This window comes from Carettochelys insculpta, chromosome 2 (assembly GCF_033958435.1).
Source record: "Carettochelys insculpta isolate YL-2023 chromosome 2, ASM3395843v1, whole genome shotgun sequence".
Classification (NCBI taxonomy): Eukaryota; Metazoa; Chordata; order Testudines; family Carettochelyidae; genus Carettochelys; species Carettochelys insculpta.
The window spans coordinates 276,485,236-276,505,467 of record NC_134138.1 but is presented as its reverse complement, the minus strand read 5'-3'; the positions used below and the strand labels follow the sequence as shown (position 1 = coordinate 276,505,467).

Sequence of the window (20,232 nt, the reverse complement as noted above, 5' to 3'; positions counted from 1 at the left end):
GTTCTGCTTGGTGCTCAGCAAAGCCCCGTTACAAGGGGGCGCCCAGCCTTCAGGGGGCAGTCAGAGTGATGCAATGGCTTTGAGGCCCCAAGCCCAGAGCCGGTATTTCTTCACTTGTGCTCTGCGTGGCTCTGGCCGTGTCAGTCCCAGGAGATTAGCAAGACAAGGAGAGGGAGGTGGTAGCTTTTACTGACCGACTTCTGTTGGTGAGAGAGACAGAGTTCTGAGCTATGCCGAGCTCGTCTTCAGGCTGGGAAAGGTACTCCCCATGTCACAGCAAAATGCAAAAGCTCAGTTACCACACTGCAGGGAAAGGGGCCAGGTCATTGCACCACGCAGGGGCTGCTTCCTAGGTCCTTGTTAGGAGGTCCCAGCCCAGCCCCAGGGAAGTGGGAGCAGCTAGACTCCCACAGCTACCCCCAAATTCATTGGCACATAGGCCCTCAACAGGCAGGTGGCAACCAATATGGGCAACAACTTACCTGGGCACGACAGGATCCAGCAACAAATTCGTAAGAGACTCTATGGCCCCAGGCAAGTTCCCTGAATCACAGTACTTAACTTCCTCCTGACACAGCTCCAAGTTTGAGGTCACGTGGTGTCAATCAAGCATAACAAACATGTTAGACTCTGAGGTCACATCATGTTGCATAACAGGGTGCAATGACTTGGCATTATCACAGTGTCACTTCTTCATGCTGAGGGCAGAACAGTATGATTTCACTGGGCAACCACACTCAGCCTGGTACTCTCGAGCTGTCCTGCAAGGAGGAGGGCAGAACAGGCAGCAGCTGAGGGCTGTGAATTTGGCCAGACCAGGGCACATTAGCAGCAGCCTTCATACAAGTGTAACACTGCCAGACCCAGGTTGCTGGCCCCAGGAATAGAACCTGTGAGCATAAGGTCTAAAGCCCTGCACTTTACCAGCTGAGCTGAAGATCAGCTGGCTCTCAGCTGAGGCTGTAGAGCAAAGACTTCACTCACCCCAGATGAGGTCTCAGTGCATCTGGGTACTCCGCAAGAAAGGAAGAGTGGCAAATTTTCTCCCAGTCTTTGGCTGCTAGGTGGAACCAGGCACCCTCTTAATCCGGGTATCATAGAATCATTCAATCATAGACCACCGGAACTGGAAGGGACCTGGAGGGGTCATTGAGTCCAGTCCCCTGCCCTCATGGCAGGACCAAGCACCGTCTAGAATCTCTAGACCATCCCTGCTAGGTGTCTGTCTAACCTACTCTTAAATATCTCCAGTGATGGAGATTCCACAGCCTCCCCAGGCCCCAGGACTTTCGGGAGTGCATGCGGGTGGGATGTGCATCTCACGAGGGAATTTGTCTGGGCCTGCAGCTACACAGCCAGCTGCGTGTGTCTGGAAATGTGTCTATTTGAAGGAGTGGAACCATGCAGATGAATGTACTTGGGAATGTGGCTGGGCTCTGGGTTTATTTACTTATTTATGGCCACAGACTCAGAGATATTATCGAAGGGAAGTGCTGAGGCTAATTCAGAGGCAAAAGAGCATGGCTAATGGACACCAGACTTTGGGAACGTGTGGCTTTTTGAGCCAGGCAGAATGCAGGAAAGTCCTGTCCCAAACTTCTTCACACACACAGCAGTCGGGGCTGATTCAGCAGGATTAGGGTTAGAGCAATACAAGGCAGGCCTAGTCAGAGGCCCTTTGCTAGAAGGTTCCCAGGCAGCAGAAGAGCAGGGCAGTGCTGATGTGATACCCACAGACAGAGCCCAAGAAGGGAAGGAGAGGTAGCAGACAGTCAGGAATCAAGTGTAGTGGCAGAGTGTAACCCCGCTCCCCAGTGGACTTAAACTTAGGAACCCAGGAGCTTAGTCTTTACTGTTCTAGCTGAAAGCCAGCTGGCTCTCAGCTAAGGCTATAAAGCTGACTCAGTCAAGCTCTAAGCGGTCTAGGTGCCATGACGTGGGACAGAGAACATACCCCACGGCTACAGCTGCACTTAAAAGTTTTGCCGACCAAACTGGGGTTTGGTCGACAGAACTCGCAGCGCATCTACACACAAAATGCATTTTGTCGACAGAAGCTGTCAGCAAAAGGGCTGCGTAGATGCTCCAGGGCGGGGGGGGGTGGGCTTTCGTCGACAGAGCGGGTCAAAAGACCCATCCGTTTTCCTGCATAGACGCGATCCATTGACAGAACTTTTGTGAGACCGTCACTTCCGACAGTAACTTCTGTAGACAGAGGCTTCTAGTGTCGGCGTAGCCCAGAGGTGCGGGAGTTACACACTTCCCCTAGCCGAGGGGGTGCATTCCACACTTCAGCGACCCGTCGAAATCCCAGACAGGCTTCCACTTGTAACTGCACACAGACAGACAGACTGGAACCCGGGACTCTGTGCAGGGGCCTTTACAGTTTGAGGTAAAAAGTCAGCTGCCCCTTACTTGAGGCTGGAGAGGGGACTCGGTCTTTCTCTCTCTAAGTGCCCCTACGTGGGCCAGTGAACCACACCCAGTAGGTGTGGGGGTTACAAGAACATTATGGAGCAATAACCCTAATGTGAGCTGAGCGTTTCAGAGCCAGAGCCAGTCGTAGCCCCAAATTAAGGGAATTGTGGGACATGTAGTCCAGCGGCGTAGGCCTGCGAGCAAGGCCTGCTGGGAGAGGAACACATAAGAAGTCAGGCAGCTTTTACTCTTGAAACCCCTATCCCTACGCTTTGTACCAATTACCTCTGGCAGCCCCGGGGGCAAGACGCGGTCGCATACAGGCTAGTACATTTGCTACGTGATCCAGTGGAGATCACTGATCTGCGTGCATCCTATAGAAGCGCTATGTGTGTGCTCACCCGACAGAAAGAGACAGATGCCAGGGTGTCAGGTAGAAGAAGAAACAAACAGCCCCAAAGATAGCACAGACGCATCAGCACCCTCCCATCACTGGGCCGGTGTCCAGAATGGGAAGCATCTGTCAAGATGTCAGAGCCCACACCCTGTGGAAAGCAGGCGTCGGGAAATACTGTTTACCGAGGCTGTTTGTTTATCATTTTTATAGTGTTTGTGTAAAACTCCAACCAGTCCTGCACATTCCCTGGAGTGGTCGTCCTGCTTGCCATCCAGGTGGCTGGGGGAAAAGGTTCAATAAAGAACTTTTTCAGCAGAGAAAAGTTCTTTGACACCATGTTACTGCATGAATCTTTAACCAAATTCCCTACCTCCTTCCTTGAAACAATCCGCAGCTGGTGCAAATTGGCCGAGATGTGTTGAACTCAATGGAGCTGCTCTGATTTTCACTAGCTGACATGGCATATATATATGTCCACTGGAGGCTTATACACTTGGTTGTGTTACATTTTAATTGTGTTCTACTGTTTATTCTCCTTTTAGAGCCGCTGATGCTAACATAACATGCAGGTTTAGGTATTCAAATATATTCAAATTATTGTATTAAAATATAAATCTACCTTGCCACTCACAGTGATGCAAGCAGTTTAGAGCAGTCTTAATGTACATTCTCTTTGCTGAAAAGAAAAATCCTTAAAAGCTTTTACCTGGTCAGTTACAAAACAGCTGCCGCTCTCTGGTTACCTGTATTCAGTATTATATTGTGGATAAAAAAAATTAGATGTGGCTTTTTTTTTTTTTTTGCAATGCCCAAAAGCAGATGCTTAAAACTTTTGAATGAAAAATTCTCCAGCTGAGAAAATGGTCTTTAAAAAAACTCATCATGAAAAATTGTTGGCTGATGATTTTTCATGTTTTTTCAAAGTTTTTATTTATTTATCTTTTCCCAACTTTATTCCGGCTTTTCATTCTCTTTTAAAAGTGGAAGGGAAAACAAAAAAATTAGAGCGATAAACAAAGCAAAAATGCTAAGGGGAAGGAGAAATTGGTAGAAACAAAAAAGCACAAATAAAGAAATGGTCCCTTTGGAATCTTGAAAAATGGAAGCAACTTTCGAAACATTTTGTGGCTATTTCTCATCCTTTTTTTGAAGCCATTAATCGCTTTACAAAATAACAACAATAAATCACTAGCTGTTCTACAATATGTTTCATCTACACAGTAAAACGACAATAAAACAAATGTAGAGAGGATCAGAAGCTCGTCCTAAATGTCACCTGAAACAGGATCAGGTAAAAAAAAAACTCGTAGTTACTTAATGGTGACAGGTAAGATAAAGGTTGCAATAATAACCTCATGCCATTACTTAGGTCAGGCATGTTTGATGTTTCTGTTTATAAAATGTTTTCTGAGTGTATTCAGGCTCTTCCTCTTGTCTGCAAATGTAGAGGAGTAACTGAATCCAACTTTTCATTAATTTTGGCAGACGATTGTAAAGATGATGAAAATATGTTGCACTGTTTAGTACTGCTCATGCAAAAGTCTCAGACCTCTTCATAAATACTGCAGGTTGAACCTCTCTAGTCTGGCGCTCTCTCGGCAAATAACAGCCATAATCCAGCATGATCTTAGTTACCCAGATGACCACTTCCTTACTACTTAAACATCACGTCTCGTAGAACTGGAAGGGACTTTGGGAGGTCAAGTCCATTCCAGTTTCCTGCCCTCTTGGCAGGACCAAGCACCATGCCTGCCTTGTTTTTTAAAATTTGTGTATACATATAAATTTGCCCTAGCTCCTTAACTGGTCCCCTCAAGGGCTGAGCTCATAACCCTGGATTTAGTAGAGCAGCACTCAAATCACTGACCTATCCCTCCACCTTTGTACATTGAGGGAAGCATAGGTCATCTACAAGTCTCCTCCACTTCAGTCTGTCTTGGCACAAAACTTCTAGCTCACTCCATGAGTAGCCCAGTCATTATCCTTCAATCTCAGTAGATCTTCTCCATGTTGTCCGAGGTCTTCCTCTTTTGCGTTTTCCTTGCGGGTGCCATGTGAGAGCTTGATGGACTGTGCTGGAGGATGGTTTTCTGAGAGTGTGGCCTAGCCATCCACATCTTCACTTGCCTTGAACATGATGTGGTCCTTGTCCTGCTCTGCTCCTAAGCTACCCATTTGTGATAGTCTTGCCACTTGATGTGAAGGATGTACCTCAGACATCTGTTTATGAATGTCTGTAGCTTGTGATTTGAAGAGTTTTTAGTATGCCAGGTCTCGCATCCACACTGGGTCACCTCTCCCTGAGGTAAAAGGGGTTGGCTTAGAGTTAACAACCTTATCCGTAAAAACACAAAAGTTACAGAAAAATCTACAAAGAACCCTACAACCACACAAGTCTTGGGAGGAGTTGGCAATACACTTGGATTAAGTATGAAGCATGGTAGGGAAAGCCAAAAGGAAGCTGCCCCACAGATGACTCTTATCATAGGTGTGGCCAAATTTCTTGTGGTGCCATAATGGGGTTTTTTTGTTCTGTGCTGTTATTTAGCTATAACTTACTCCTAAATGTCTTCTAAAAGCCCAGTAAGCAGTGGAAGTGTTGGTAACCAATATTTAAAAAGGGCTGTAAAAGAGACCCTAGCAATTATAGACCGGTAAGTCTAACGTCAGTACCGGACAAATTAGTAGAAACAATAGTAAAGAATAAAATTGTCAGACATGTAGAAGAACATGATTTGTTGAGCAAAAGTCAACATGGTTTCTGTAAAGGGAAGTCGTGTCTTACTAATCTATTAGAGTTCTTTGAAGGGGTTAACAAGCATGCAGACGAGGGGGATCCGGTAGACATAGTATACTTAGATTTCCAGAAAGCCTTTGACACAGTCCCTCACCAAAGGCTCTTATGTAAATTAGGTGGTCATGGGATAGGAGGAAAGATCCTTTCATGGATTGGGAACTGGTTAAAAGACAGGAAACAAAGGGTTGGAATAAATGGTAAATTTCCACAATGGAAGGGGGTAACTAGTGGTGTTCCCCAAGGGTCAGTCCTGGGACCAGTCTTGTTCAACTTATTCGTCAATGATCTAGAGAAAGGGGTAAGCAGTGAGGTGGCAAAGTTTGCAGATGACACCAAACTGTTCAGGATAGTCAAAACCAAAGCAGACTGTGAAGAACTTCAAAAAGATCTCAGCAAACTGAGTGATTGGACAGCAAAATGGCAAATGAAATTTAATGTGGGTAAGTGTAAGGTAATGCACATTGGGAATAATAACCCCAATTATACATACAATGTGATGGGGGCAAATTTAGCTACAACAGATGAGGAAAGGGATCTTGGAATTATAGTGGAGTTCTCTGAAAACGTCCACGCAGTGTGCAGCGGCAGTCAGTAAAGCAAATAGGATGTTAGGAATAATTAAAAAAGGGATAGAAAATAAGACGAAGAATATCTTGCTTCCCCTATATAAAACTATGGTACGCCCACATCTTGAGTACTGCGTGCAGATGTGGTCTCCTCACCTCAAAAAAGATATATTGGTGTTAGAAAAGGTTTGGAAAAGGGCAACTAAAATGATTAAGGGTTTGGAACGAGTCCCATATAAGGAGAGGCTAGAGAGACTGGGACTTTTCAGTCTAGAAAAGAGGAGACTGAGGGGCAATATGATAGAGGTATATAAAATCTTGAATGGTGTGGAGAAAGTGAATACAGAAAAGTTATTTACGTGTTCCCATAATGTAAGAACTAGAGGACACCAAATGAAATTAATGGGTAGCAGGTTCAAAACTAATAAAAGAAAGTTTTTCTTCACACAGCGCACAGTCAACCTGTGGAACTCCTTACAAGAGGACGCTGTGAAGGCCAGGACTCTACCAGAGTTTAAAAAAGAGCTTGATAACTATTTGGAGGTTAGGTCCATAGATGGCTATGAGCAAGGGGTAAGGTATGGTGCCCTAGCCTTTTGTCGAAGGCGGGAGATGGATGGCAGGAGACAAATCACTTGATCATTGTCTTCGGTTCACCTCCTCTGGGGCACCTGGCATTGGCTGCTGTCGGCAGACAGGATACTGGGCTAGATGGACCTTTGGTCTGACCCAGTATGGCTGTTTCTATGTTCTTATGTTAACATGCTAAACAATATGGACCTCCCGTGGTCTGGCAAATTCTCTCATTTGACACCAGTCAGGTCCCAAGAGTGCTGGACTAAATGGGTTCAACCTGTATTTCATAAGTGCTAAACTTACTGAGGGACCAAAGTACTCTTGTATCAGTGTCACAGACGGACAAACTGAGGCAGACAGATAGTTAGGGTTTGGTCCAGCTTCCATGAAAGTGATCAGGAACCTTTTCACTGATCTCAGTGGCAATTGGTTTGTGCCCAGATCTGCACAGGTCTTTAAACCTCTAATGTCCTCTGAAAGCGATAAGCATCAGAAGTCTTAAACACCTTTGTGCATCTAGGCCTTGGTCTGTCAGCTTTGTAATTCAAAATAGCAGCAAATCAGAAGCATCCAGGACCCAGGAGCGCTGAGTCCCAGTTAACAACCAGATTTCTGTGTGAAAGCATCATCAGTCCTCAACTTTCCTTACCTGTAGAAAATGAGATGTTACCACTGAAGAAAAATGTTATAAGAGAAGCTTCAGTAAACCTAGGTTTGGCAGAATGTGGTTATTGTTTTCTTAAAATAATTTTGATTAATATCTTTGCCTATTTTAAAATTTTTCATTTAAATTTTCGCAGTTGCACCAACTGATGGGTTTTCTGCTGTTTACTCCCCATTCTATCAATTTAAAATATTACCACTATGGGAAATTAAATGCGGACAGGCAATCATTGTTTCCTGACAGTAGATACTGAACTTCAAAAAAGTTAAAACTGTCCAACTGGGACAACACAGTTTGTCATCATTGCGTGACTGTGTATTCAAAGAAAATAGCCTTAAAACAAACTTCCATTGGGTGTCAAGCAGCAGGGCTTTGGTTTTTGGTTTTTTGTGTTTTTTAATTTGGCCTATCTGTAAAGTTTGATTATTTGTGGGTGGAAAATATTTTTAGTTGGATTGTATGTGTATGGTGAAATCGACATTTACTGATGAAAAGCTGCTCATTCCAAGCTGAGGTACAGCTAATGAAATGGGGTATATAAACCCATTTTCTCTTTAACTTGGCCCAATGAAATATCAATCTCTGCTTTCTGCATGTCATGTCCGTACTGGAGACACCTGTCCAGCCCATACAGGGACTTCAGTTCCTATTGCTACCAATCTGCTATCTTACATCAGCACTAAGTTAAAAATAAGCACTCAATAATTAAAATGTGTGTCACTGAATGCCCTTAATTGTCAGCACATTGAATCAGACTGTGTCACCCCTAAAATCAAAGGAGAGAAAATTAGCTCAGCTTTTTAAAAGCTGTTCTTTAACCGGCCAAATCATTGAAAAGGATAAATGACTTGAATGATTCTTGGTGGCCTGGCTTTGATGTTAGTGGAGGAGCACCATCTCTGTCATCTTGAACCGTTTGTCACATCTTTAATAATGAAATGCTGTGACAGAAGGGAAGAACGTGCGGTATTCCATTCTGTTCTCATTCCTGCAGAGGGCTGAGAATCTGGCTCTGCTGGGAGTATCCGGCTGCAGTGCAGTAAATGCTGAAGAAGGGAAAGCAGCCTCTTTTGCAGCTCTGAAATTAAAACAGAGTGGGGCCCGTCTGTCTGTCGGTCTGCACTTGTTTTCCGTTCAGAGGGGTTCTCGGAGCATGATCCTAAAGGCTCTCAATAGTCCATCCCAGCTGCTCCAGTCCAGCAAAGTACTGATGCGTATGTTTAATTATCAGCATCATGAACATGATCCCTCTGTTTTAATGGGACTACTCAGGTACATAAAAATAAGCATGTTTTTAAGCATGTTCTTGAACTGGAGCAGAGAGCTCAACACTGCAGGATTGGGTCCTTACAGATGATAAATTACTGCAAGGCAGTTTTGGTAGACAAGGAGATTCTGAAGCGTTTTCTTCCTTTTAAGGGAGTGCTGAAAACTAGGGCTCTGTACACACTCCAGCTTAAATCAGCAGAAATTGTGCCACTCGGGGAAGTGAATGTGTCATTTTCTGGAGTGATATAAATTACATCGAAATAAGCACCAGTGTGCATAGGGCTATGTAGTCAACACAAGTATCTGCTCTTGCGGGGCTGTAATAGTTAAGTCAATGAGAAAAGTCCCTTCCATCAACTTAAATTGTCTGCACTGGCAGGCTAGGGTGACCCAGCTACACCAATGGAAGCTCTTCAGTGTGACCCATAGGTTGGATCCTTTACCATTTACAGTCACACTCTGCAGAGATTAGGACATCGACCTAACATGGACAGGCATTTGCTTCATCAGGTGTTGTTTGTACCAACAGGTGATTAGCAACAAAAGAACATAGAAAGTGCTATATCAGAGCAGGCCCATATCTCCTGTCTCTGTTTGCAGCTGGTTTAGAAAAAGGTGTGAGAATCCAGCAGTAGGCAGTAATGGGATAACCTAGCTCCAAACAAAGTTTCTTCCTGGCCCCTATTGCCCTATAGTTTGGCTTATTCCCTGAAGCGTGATGGTTTGTGGAACAAGTCCTCAAAGGCAGAGGTGGGAAAAGTACCCAAAAAATAAATGGCGTAAAAATACAGTTGCCTTGGGAAAATGTAATTAAGTAAAAGTCAAAGTGTCGATCTGGAAAGCTACTTGAGTTAAAGGACAGTAATGTCATGTCTTAATTGTACTCAAGTGTCCAGAACTATCCATAGATTTTAATAGGATGGCCACTTTTTACTTCTGGACACCTGAGTACAATTAAGATGTGATACTTTTGTACTTTTACTCAACTAGTTTTCCAGAACTGGTATTGAGCCCTGTAAGTCTTCCACAACTGTGGAGAGAGTTACATTATTCTGTTCTTTTCTAGCTTATGCTCCTGTAGCTCTGGCTAGTCTCACCACTGGAGCTGGTCAGATTGTTTCAAGTCAAGACATATTTCAAAATGAAAGAATAGGACAAATACTGAAAATGATTTTCAGAATGGAGATTTCAAAATAAATTCAGAAAAGGGGAGAGAGAAATTTCTAGATGTGCTTTCCTTCCCTTTTCCCTTTTCGACAACAGTTATTTCGTCCATATAGATCTTGTCTCTGTCCTATACGATGGCTGCAGGATGATAGACTTTAACTGTGGATTATGAAGAATGAGATGCATAAAGTTTAGTCTCTTCCAAAAACTGGACCCCGTCTCTTCTCATTGAAATCAAAGATTACACTCACTCTGATTTTACTACAGGTGGTTCTACAGAGGGTGGAGAGAGGCTGTTCTCAATAGTGAGGGATGGATGAACTGAGGAGGAATGGTCTCGAGTTACAGTGGGGGAGGTCTAGGTTGGATATTAGGGAAAACATTTCCCCAGGAGGGTGGGAAAGCACTGGAATGGGTTAGCTAGAGAGGTGGTGGAATCTCCATCCCTAGAGGTTTTTAGGGCTTGACGAAGCCCTGGCTGGGATGGTTTAGTTAGGGTTGGCCCTGCTTTGGGTGGTGGAGGTTGGACTTGATGACCTCCTGAGGTCTCTGCGAGCCCTAGGATTCTATTTCAGACCAACATGGGAAGTGGCTCCCAGAGGCACAAGAATCCCCACAGAACCCTGGTCGGCAGCCCCTTTATCTAGACCTTGTCCCTTTGAAAAGAACCAAAGTCCAGGCCAAGTTGTCTCTATTGCACTGCTGCTGACAGCTGTTAGGGGTTGTGCACTAGTAGCGTAACCATTGCAGCTTTATTGAGCCTACCAACTTCTTGACCATGCCGCTTATGGTGACCTGCTGGTAGATGGCGTGTTTTTCTACTAACTACCTGCATGCAGCGTGCTGCTGTCATGCCAAGTAGGGCAAAGGGCATTTATTTGTGCCCTGAGTGTAACCCTACTTGGACACATATAACAAGCGTGACCAGTGCCAGGGCTTCTCTTGGCTGCAAGCTGCTGAATGCAGCCGGCTCGGTGACGTCTCTTGTTTTCGCTTTTCTCCCGCAGATGGCTTCTGCCTGCCCGAGTGGGATGGCATTGTCTGCTGGCCCGAAGGCATGCCAGGCAAAGTGGTGCCCATGCCGTGTCCCGACTACATCTACGACTTCAATCACAATGGTAAGAAAGCTCCTCGCCAGGTGCTGTGGGAGCCTCGTGGCCTGCAGCGAGAAGGCAGGTGGCTGAGGACCTGAGAGCCAGGCACTGGCTGAGGGGGGCCTTTCCCTTCTTGGATTGTGTCCCTGGTTTACTCTCCAGCCCCAGGGCTTGGGGAGGCAAGCACTCCCTGCCTTCCGACCACCAATCGCAGGCCCCGCTCCCTACTGTGGCCACTGGTCCAACCCAAAAAACCATACACGGTGGGGCCACTGGCTCCCTGCCCACAACAGCGCGGCTCCGGAGCTCCAGGAAACCGATGGATGGAGCGACTGCAGCTTCCCCCCAGCCAGGAGCTCCAGGAATATAGCAGGCAACATGACATAGCCCCTGCAGTACCCTCACAGACCCCAGGTTGGGAACCACTGCCCGAGTGTAAACCTGGCCTGGCCTTAGATTTGAGAGCCCTGGATAGAATAAATGGCCCAGCTTTGAAGTTCAGCTGCTGATGGAGATCCTCTGCGCTAACCTGAGGAAACAAATACATACCCACACCCTCCGCCACTCCCCGTGCGAATCCTCCACACCCAGCAGAGACAGCAGATAAGGGCAGGCCATCTGGGGGAGTTGGGCTTTAAGAATGGGTTAGCCGGTGGTTGAAACATCAAGAAAGAGACTTCTGTTCTGCAGTCTGCTAAGCCTCTTCTTGTCTGCTTTCTCCTCCCCTTTGCTAGGCCACGCCTATCGGCGGTGTGACATGAACGGGAGCTGGGAGCTGGTGCCAGGCAACAACCGCACCTGGGCGAATTACAGTGAATGCGCCAAGTTCCTCACCAATGAAACGCAGGAGAGGGTATGTCGTGCTCATATGCAACAGGGGAACCTGGGCAAAACTAGAGAGTGGAGCCCTCTGCTCCTAAGCAGGCAGGGCCCACCAGCTGCCGCCCGATGCTGGAAAGGTTCCCAGTGTATGCAGGTCACAAGCAAACCTTTCCTTTGGGAAATCCCTCCACCTCAGGGGGGCAGAGTGGGATGTTCGCGAAGACAGTCAGCTGTTGGTTGTGTGCTCCGCAAAGGGGCCTGATCCATTTTCGCAGGGATCCAGCTGGCTGCAAGCTTGAGGCCCCCAGGTAGAATTTCTTCTGAAGTTAGGAGCAGTTAACTTCCTTTTCCTGATGGTGGTGGCGGCAGCAGTCCCAGGCATTGGGTTAGAGCAGAGGAGGGAGGGGAGATTGGGGGTGCCTAGCTCTGGGGGATGGAGTGAAACTGGGTAAGGGTGTAGGGGGGGGCACTGAGAGTGCCTGGCTCTGTGGGAGAGGCTGGGCATTGGGTTAGAACAGGAACACTGGGTGTACCTGGCTCTGGGGAAGGTGGGTGACGTTAAGCCATATATTATATATTTATTTTTATATGTCTATCTCTATAGATAGCTACATAGATATATAATGTGTGGCTCTTTGCACTCTATCTGCAGATATTTTGGCCACCCCTGATCCGTTTGAAGGGGGCCAGTACCAGATCCAGGGCTAAATGATGTTTTCGTTAATGACTTGGGGAACGGCGTAGAGGGTGTGCATAGAACATTGTCGGATGACACCAGGCTGGGAGGGGTTGCAAGCACTGGGAGGGCAGGATCAGAATTCAAAACTGCTTTCACAAAGCGGCCGTGGGGTTGGAAGTGATCAAGCTGCAAGCCCATAAAGGCAAGTGCAAAGTACTACCCTTGGGTAGGAAAAGCTGGACGGACAATGCAAAAAGGGGCGTTACTAGCTTAGCAAGGACGGAGAGTGTTCAGATACGAAGCAATTGCTTTGTGAAAAGCAGGAGCCCACGGGTGTTTGATTGTTTTTCCACGTGGGTTCATTCCAGAGCATAGAGTTTGTTGGTTTCACCCACAGAGTTATCTGTCTTTAGGGCATTTCGCCCAGGGGGGAGGTACACCATGTGATTGGCATATGTGCAGAAGGCCTGGGAGCTTGAAAGGTCTGTTGTAGGGCCGATCGGTCATTGTAGCAGTGGAAGGAGGGTGGCAGATTTTGTGTCTGTTGTCCTGGCAGGGCCTGGTGCTTCCCTGAGTTGGTGGATCCTGGGCTGCGGGGAGCACCCGTCAGATGATGGGCTTGGTGAGGTTGGAGCTTGTTTGAATGCCAGAGGAAGGAGATTGGGAAAGATTTGTGTCAGGGTGTGGTCACTGTTGATTATGGATTGTACCTGTTTAATGTACCTGTTTAATTACCTGGATGAGGGACTGGACTGTACCCTCAACAAGTTTGTGGATGACACAAAACTAGGGGGAGAGGTAGATTCATTGGAGGGTAGAGAGAGAATCCAGAGGGATCTGGATAAATTGGAGGACTGGGCCAAAAGAAATCTTATGAGGTTCAATAAGGAGAAGTGTAGAGTCCTGCACCTGGGGGGGAAGAATCCCAATCATTGTTACAGGCTGGGGACCAACTGACTCAGCAGCAGCTCGATGGAAAGGGACCTAGGGGTTATGGTGGATGAAACGCTGGATAGGAGTAAACAGTGTGCCCTTGTAGCCAAGAAGGCTACCGGCATACTAGGGTGCATTGGGAGGAGCATTTCGAGCAGATCTAGAGAAGCAGTTATTCTTCTTTATTCGGCACTGGTGAGGCCACATCTGGAATATTGTGTCCAGTTTTGGGCCCCCCACTATAAAAAGGTTGTGGATTTGCTGGAGCAGGTTCAGCGAAGGGCAACAAAAATGATTAAAGGTCTGGAGCACAAGACCTGAAGGATTTGGGCTTGTTTAGTTTACAGAAGAGAAGACTTAGAGGTGATTTAATAGCAGCCTTCAAGTTCCTAAAGGGGAGCTCTAAAAAGGAGGGTGAGAAACTGTTCTCAGTGGTGTCACATGGCAGAACAAGGAGCAATGGTCAGAAGTTGAAGAGGGAGAGGTGTAGGTTAGATATTAGGAAAAACTACTTCACCAGGTGGGTGGTGAAGCACTGGAATGCGTTGCCTAGAGAGGTGGTGGATTCTCCATCCCTTGAGGTTTTTAAGTCCTGGCTGGACAAGGTCCTGGCTGGGATGACTTAGTAGGGGCTGATCCTGCATGAAGCAGGGGGCTGGACTAGATGACCTGCTGCGGTCCCTTCCAGCCCTGTGATTCTGTAATGAGACCCTCTCTGGGGTGCTAGAGATGGGGTCTCAGATTTGCAGAGCTCTTCCTCTGTGTAAGCTCCGAAGTTGGTGTCTGTTCACCAACAGAACCAGGTCCACCAAAGGTCATTATACATACCTGATAGAACTGGAATGATCTCAGGAGGTCATTGACTCCAGCCTTTTGCACTCACAGAAGGACCTATCACCACGCCTGGCACATTTTTTTTTAAACCTAGCCTGCCCCAGACACTTGAAAGGCCCCCACAAGGATTGATGGCATCACCCCTGGGTTTGCAAGCCAATGCTCTAACCACCAAACTATCCCTGCCCTGATGCATTTTAAGTGGAAGAACTGTCCCCAGCTCAATGAACTGGGCTCTGGCACAGTGACAGAGGTCTCCTTCAGGCTGCAGATCAGCAGTGGCACTGCTTTAGGACTACTATATCATAGAAATGGAAGGGACCTGGAGAGATTATCAAATCCAATGCCCAGCCTCTATAGCAGGGCCCCTGAAAGTTTTTTTTAACCTAATCGTCCCCCAGGACCTTGAAAGGCCCACTCCAGGGGCAAGCTCACAGCCCAGGGTTTACAAGGCTAATGTTCTAACCGCTGAGCTGTTTCTCCCCCATTGTCTTTCTCCTATCCTGGGGCCAAGATGCCTACAACAACGCTGCAAACAAAAATACATATTCTTCTTCTTTTCTCTCTGTTGGCAGAGGGCAACAGTGATAAGGCAAAAATATCAGCCTTTAGTCTTACACACCCTCGGTTGGATCTGCAGAACTGGTAATAAGTAAGCCCCTTTAACCAGCTACCTAAGGAGAGAGGTCAGACAAATGGCTTCTGCCACACCAGACTCATCATCTCCACATAGAGAGTGTCTTCTATTATTATTTTTTTCCCACTGGAAGACCAGCATTTTTGTGTTATTGGGATCAGCTGCATTTAACCAGCAATCATCCACCAAGCTTGTTGGAAGAGTCAGAGAGAGACGGGTGGACAAACATAGCCCATGGAAGCCAAACACTAGAAAGCATTGGAAAAACCTCCCTGTCTCTCTCTCTCTCTCTCTCTATAGATAGGTGTTTGTTTAGGTTCTCTGTGTTCTCATTTTAGCTACTGTAGGTAATTATATAGCTGGCTCCAGTAGCACGCAGAGGAGTGTGGAGCGTATTTGTGTGTCTCTTGCTCTTGCTCTGGATGATATAAATAGGATTTCACACTGATCAGCGAAGAACCTGATTTTTTTTCTAAATTAGCAAAACAATCAATGCTGGGAGGATTGTTTGAAGAGAGAACCTGAACAAGACTTTGTCACAAGTGTGGGCCTTTTGAACAGAGCAGGGCGAGAACCAGTTGATGGTCAAATCAAGAGACGTAGGTGGGGATGGCTCGGCCACGCTCTCAGAAAACCATCCCCCAGCAGAGTCCGTCAAGCTCTCACATGGAACCCACAAGGAAAACACAAAGGAGGAAGATCTCGGACAACGTGGAGAAGATCTACTGAGATTGAAGGACAACCACAGGGTGCTCCTGGGGTCAGCCAGAAGTTTTGTCCCGAGACAGAGTGAAGTGGAGAAGACTTGTAAATGACCCATTCTCCACCCAGAGTACAAAGGTTTAAGTCAACTGAAAGGTGCTGAATCAATAGACTGGACACTGATGTCCCCTTTTAGCTTCAAATCAGGTACGTGCCATCACTGCACATAATGTTTCCCCACATGCCCCACTAGTGTGCCAGGTCTGACCAACTTGTGCTGAGGACAGGTCTCTGGGGACAAGGCACAGCCATGCGTGCAGCCCTGTAACAGACTGTTTAGAGCCCACGCGGCTGGGAAAGGGGCCTGAGAGGCCCCATAGGCTGGACTAGCTCATTCCTCTGGCCCCATCAATCCCATTCAGGAAGGAGGAGGCCATCAGCAAAGCAGGAAAGCGCAGTCAGCTGCAGGGAGAGCGAGCAACTCGATTAGGAAACAGCTGGAGCCACTCCGGACGCCACAGGGAGGACTCCCGTCCAGGAGAGCTCTGCGCCAGTCCTGCAGGCAGTGCAGTGAACTTGCAGGGTGAGCCGAACAGAGCGAACCCAGCTCCGCTCCCATGCTGGAGGGATGTCTAGAAACCAGCCCCAGAGGAAGAAGGGGCTGCAGTCTTTCCACCTTTGAGTTGGCTCCAGAGGGAAGGCAGTTCCTGACTTCCATGGACTGGAGCACAAAGAAGCAGGAGACAACCTCTTTCCCCCACGGGGTGGGTTGCAAGGCAGGCGGGAAAGTAGTCTTGACTCCACCTCTCCCTCATGCACTGCCCGGTGACTGCCAGGAGGTGACCTGCTGCAAGAGAAGAGAAAAGAAGGTGGCTGTGGGACGGGCTGCACCAGCACGGCCTGGCCCTAGGCGGTAGGAGACTGCAGCAGAAGGCATGGCTCCTGGCCTGGCAGGAGAGACAGGGCCCAGACAGGAAGCACTTTGCCTGGCTTGACTGCAAGCCTTACAGCTGGCTCGGAGAGCAGCCGTGTCAGCTGGCACCAGGGAAAGAGCCCTGATGTTCACATTGGGGACGGCATCAAGATACAGCCACTCCTGGCCCAGCTAGGTGGAGGGACGATCTCGTGGCAGAGCCATTCCCATACCCTCTTGCAGGCCCAGGGACAGGGCTATGCTGAGGCTCTCTTACTGGAAAGAACAGGCAGGTGCACCCCAGGCAGGAGCTGGGGAGTCAGTAGCAACGGGACAGGACAAGCAGGGGCAGCAGAGATGGGGCCAGGTCGTGCCGTAATTCCACATCTTCTGGGACAACACACAAGAGGCAGCTGAGGGATGTGGACAGGAGCGCATCAACACCAGCAGCCTGGGACCCACCCCGTTAGAAGACACACCCAAATGCCCTCTGACCTCAGCTATTCCTCCAGGGAAGGCAGTCTCAATCCCCCGTCAAGGCAGGCGCTCGCTGAGGCTGTCTGGCTTCGGAAGGGAGCACAGCAGTGTGTTAATTCCCCACTTCCGCACAGGTGAGGCAAGGTTGAATTTGAAACAATGGCGCCAGCGGGGCGCAGGGGTGACAAGGCTTCCCCTACCCACCCAATCTACATCCTTCCACCCCGCGCCCCCTCCCAGCGCTTTGGAGGGGCCCTGTTGTCGAGAGGAGAGCGTGGGCGAAGAACAAACATGCCATGGCCCAGGATGCAGGAACATAGTTGTGGATGTGAAACCACGTTCGTGAACAAATAAATGCCAGAACAAAGGCAACAATATGAGCCACTTAATCTCAAATTCTGGGCTGGGATTAGCTGTCGTTCAGAGTTGGCCTTTCTCAAACTGCTAATTTGATCACCATAGCGGAGTGTTTCTGAAAGCTCCAGCTCCTGGAGTCAGGGGATGACTCTTGGCCCATAATTTGGAAAAAAGGCTGTTTGTCACTATGATGGCTACAGAGCAGCCCTGGAAGACATGAAGGCCCAAACCGACAGGCAATTAAACAGACCCTCACATGTATTATTTTTAAAACCCTGGTGAGTTTCCACACCTGTCTTGTGATTTTGGGGGACATGACTCTTGAGCCTTGGGCAGTTGGGGAAAGTGACACTAACCTGATTCGTAACAATGTATTCCGAGCTGGCATCAAGCAAGCACCGGGGAAAGAGCCCGGTTGGCTGTGTAGAGTGAAGTACGGCCTAGTGGGCAGCAAACTGAACTGGGACTCAGAAGAGCTGGATTCTAGCCTCATCTCTTGTGACCCTGAGAACCTGGGGTCTTAGATCCCCCTCTGTAAAATGGGAATTGTCTGTCCGTCCCTCCCTCAGAGGGGTGTTGGATGGGTAGAGTCCTCGCCTGACGGGGAGAGGAGTGGATGTACTGCAGATGAAGCCCCTATCGGTCAGACAGGATTCAGCGTTTTGTTACCAGGGTGCAGCATTATGTCTTCTGAATTCATGGTCCTGCCCCAGGGCCAGGTTGCGAGTAAGAGGATGCGGAGCCTCCAAACGTCTCCCCATCACTTTGACCACTAAGCTAGTGATGGGTTAGAGAGGAGGGGTCATACCAGCTTCTCCCACCAGCAGGGAGAACTGCAGGGGAACGTACGCTGCACCCTGTCCTAGACCACGCCGAGCTGTGTCCTGGGAGCAGAGGATTAAATCAGTGAGTGTTCTTCTGGGGGGGTCAGCGTACCCCCTCCCCACCCCCGTTCAGTATTCTACAGGGAGACTGTATTCTGCCCAGCAGGGGGTTGGCTTGAGCCAATTGGTCTCTTCCTAGAGGTCTGCGAACCTATTAATCTGGTTTCCCATGGTGCCTCTGTGTTACTTGCCCTTGACAGAGATATTAACCATGCACCTTAGAACTTCTACTGGCCAATCCCTGATCCCCTTTTAATCACAAGGGCAGAAGTGTTACACTGCAGCCATTGTTTGGCAAGGCTGTGGGCGTTTCCAGTTAAAGTTTTGAATGGGGAAGGAAAGGGGATTTGGTTCTCCTTGGCGTATCAATTTTTCAACCCCATCTTGGCATGCAAGCCACTGGGAAGGAGGCAAACACATGTTTCGGCACAGCCCCAATACCCACCTCCACTGGGGAGAAAGGCCAGCCAAGCCCTGAAGGGAATCTTGTTTTTCAAAATGCAGCATCTGCTTGTCTTGCTTCCATGCTGCTTGCTGAAACCACTGCATTTAAAAAAAAACTGGCCAGCCCATCACTCCGTCGTCAGAAACCACAAGGAAACGTTGCCAGAGCCGGGTATTCTGATGTCATGGGGCTGAGGTTAGCTTTGCAGTGTGGTTTTTTTAGCCCGAGATCCTAATCAGAGCTGTCATTCAGAGTCCAGCATTCCTAATGTTCCTGAAACTCCGGGCCGCGACGGGGCGGTAGGGGAAGATGCTGAATAGGTTGGTTTCCTTTGGAGCTTATTTCTCCCTTCAGGAGATGACGTGATGGGTTCACCCCGCGACAACTGATAGGCAAACCCCCGACAGACGCGTCGCTCCTTGCGGAGCATGGAGCTAAGCTTCCAGGTGCTTTAGGGAAAACTCCAGAGAGGAAGAGGTTCCTGGAAGCGGTGACGTAGAAATTAGAGGGAAAAAAGACCTTAGGTATCCGGTCAATTCCCCTAGGGCAAAACTGGTCTCTAGAAATTCCTGCAGGAGATGTGTCTGATGAGACTTTGCATTTCAAGGCCTTGCAGCACAGATTGTGCAGCTGAGTAGGGCGCCGCTAAATTTGGGGCACTACTATGCCCTCCTGTGCTGCGCCTGTGCATGCCTGGCACAGCCGAGGACGGAGCCTCAGGCAGCCCCAATCCCCTGGCCTCCACTCCACCCTGCCTCCTGGCCCAGTCCCCCAACCCCTTGCTCTGCCTCCCAGCCCCACAGCCCAATCCCCTGTCCCTGCCCCCACCACTGCACCTCCCAGCCCCACAGCCCAATCCCCCGGCCCTGCCCCCCCACTTCCCAGCCCAGCAGACCAATCTCCTGGCCCTACCCCCACCACTCCACCTACTGGCCCTGCCCCCACTCCACCTCCCAGCCCCACAGCCCAATCCCCAGGCCCTGCTCCCCCTCCACCTCTCAGCCCTGCAGCCCAATCCCCTGGCCCTGCCCCCTCCACTCCACCTCCCAACTCACAGCACTGATGGGCTGCACCACTCACCTTTCATCTGTCCCCCAGCAGCCTCCCTGCCCTGCTCCTGCCCCCTCCCCACACCCAGCTGCAGAGTTGCTGCCCAGATTTGCAACAGGGAGGAATAGTGCAGGGGCTCGGGCTGTGTAGGGCACCTGAAGTCACAAGGATGGCCCTGCAGACAATAAAGATCCACTGATAAGAGAAGGGGTCCTTCCTCTGAGCATCCCCAATTGACACGCTACGCCCCAGAGCAGGCTGCACATCAGTGGCACTGCAATGCATATCCGGCAGGCTAAACGCTGCATGCCTGAGTCAGGCAGATATGGCAATAAAATCAGTGGGAACTTTGCTTGAAAAAGAGCCAGAACTTGGCCAAAAGTTTGCCCAGTGCTTTGGGATCTTTGGGAGGAAACATACCGCGTAGGTCCAATTTGGCACAGCCATATAAATCATGACTCCCCAGCAAAATTCAGGGTAACCCTAATTCTCTAGGAAATGAGGATCCAGTGGATGGCAACAAATAGGATGTGGGGGCTGGAGCACATGAC

General features: G+C 48.6%; 1 protein-coding gene across 2 annotated transcripts in view; it reads left to right on the top strand.

The window, feature by feature from the left end:
- PTH1R (parathyroid hormone 1 receptor) overlaps positions 1–20,232 on the top strand; it is a 188,790-nt gene that overhangs the window by 116,030 nt on the left and 52,528 nt on the right. For both annotated transcript variants that reach the window (XM_074985261.1, XM_074985260.1), the window contains 2 exons: positions 10,862–10,972; positions 11,683–11,801. In XM_074985261.1, the coding sequence (XP_074841362.1) occupies positions 10,862–10,972; positions 11,683–11,801 (230 nt within the window). The remainder of the gene's footprint in view (positions 1–10,861; positions 10,973–11,682; positions 11,802–20,232) is intronic.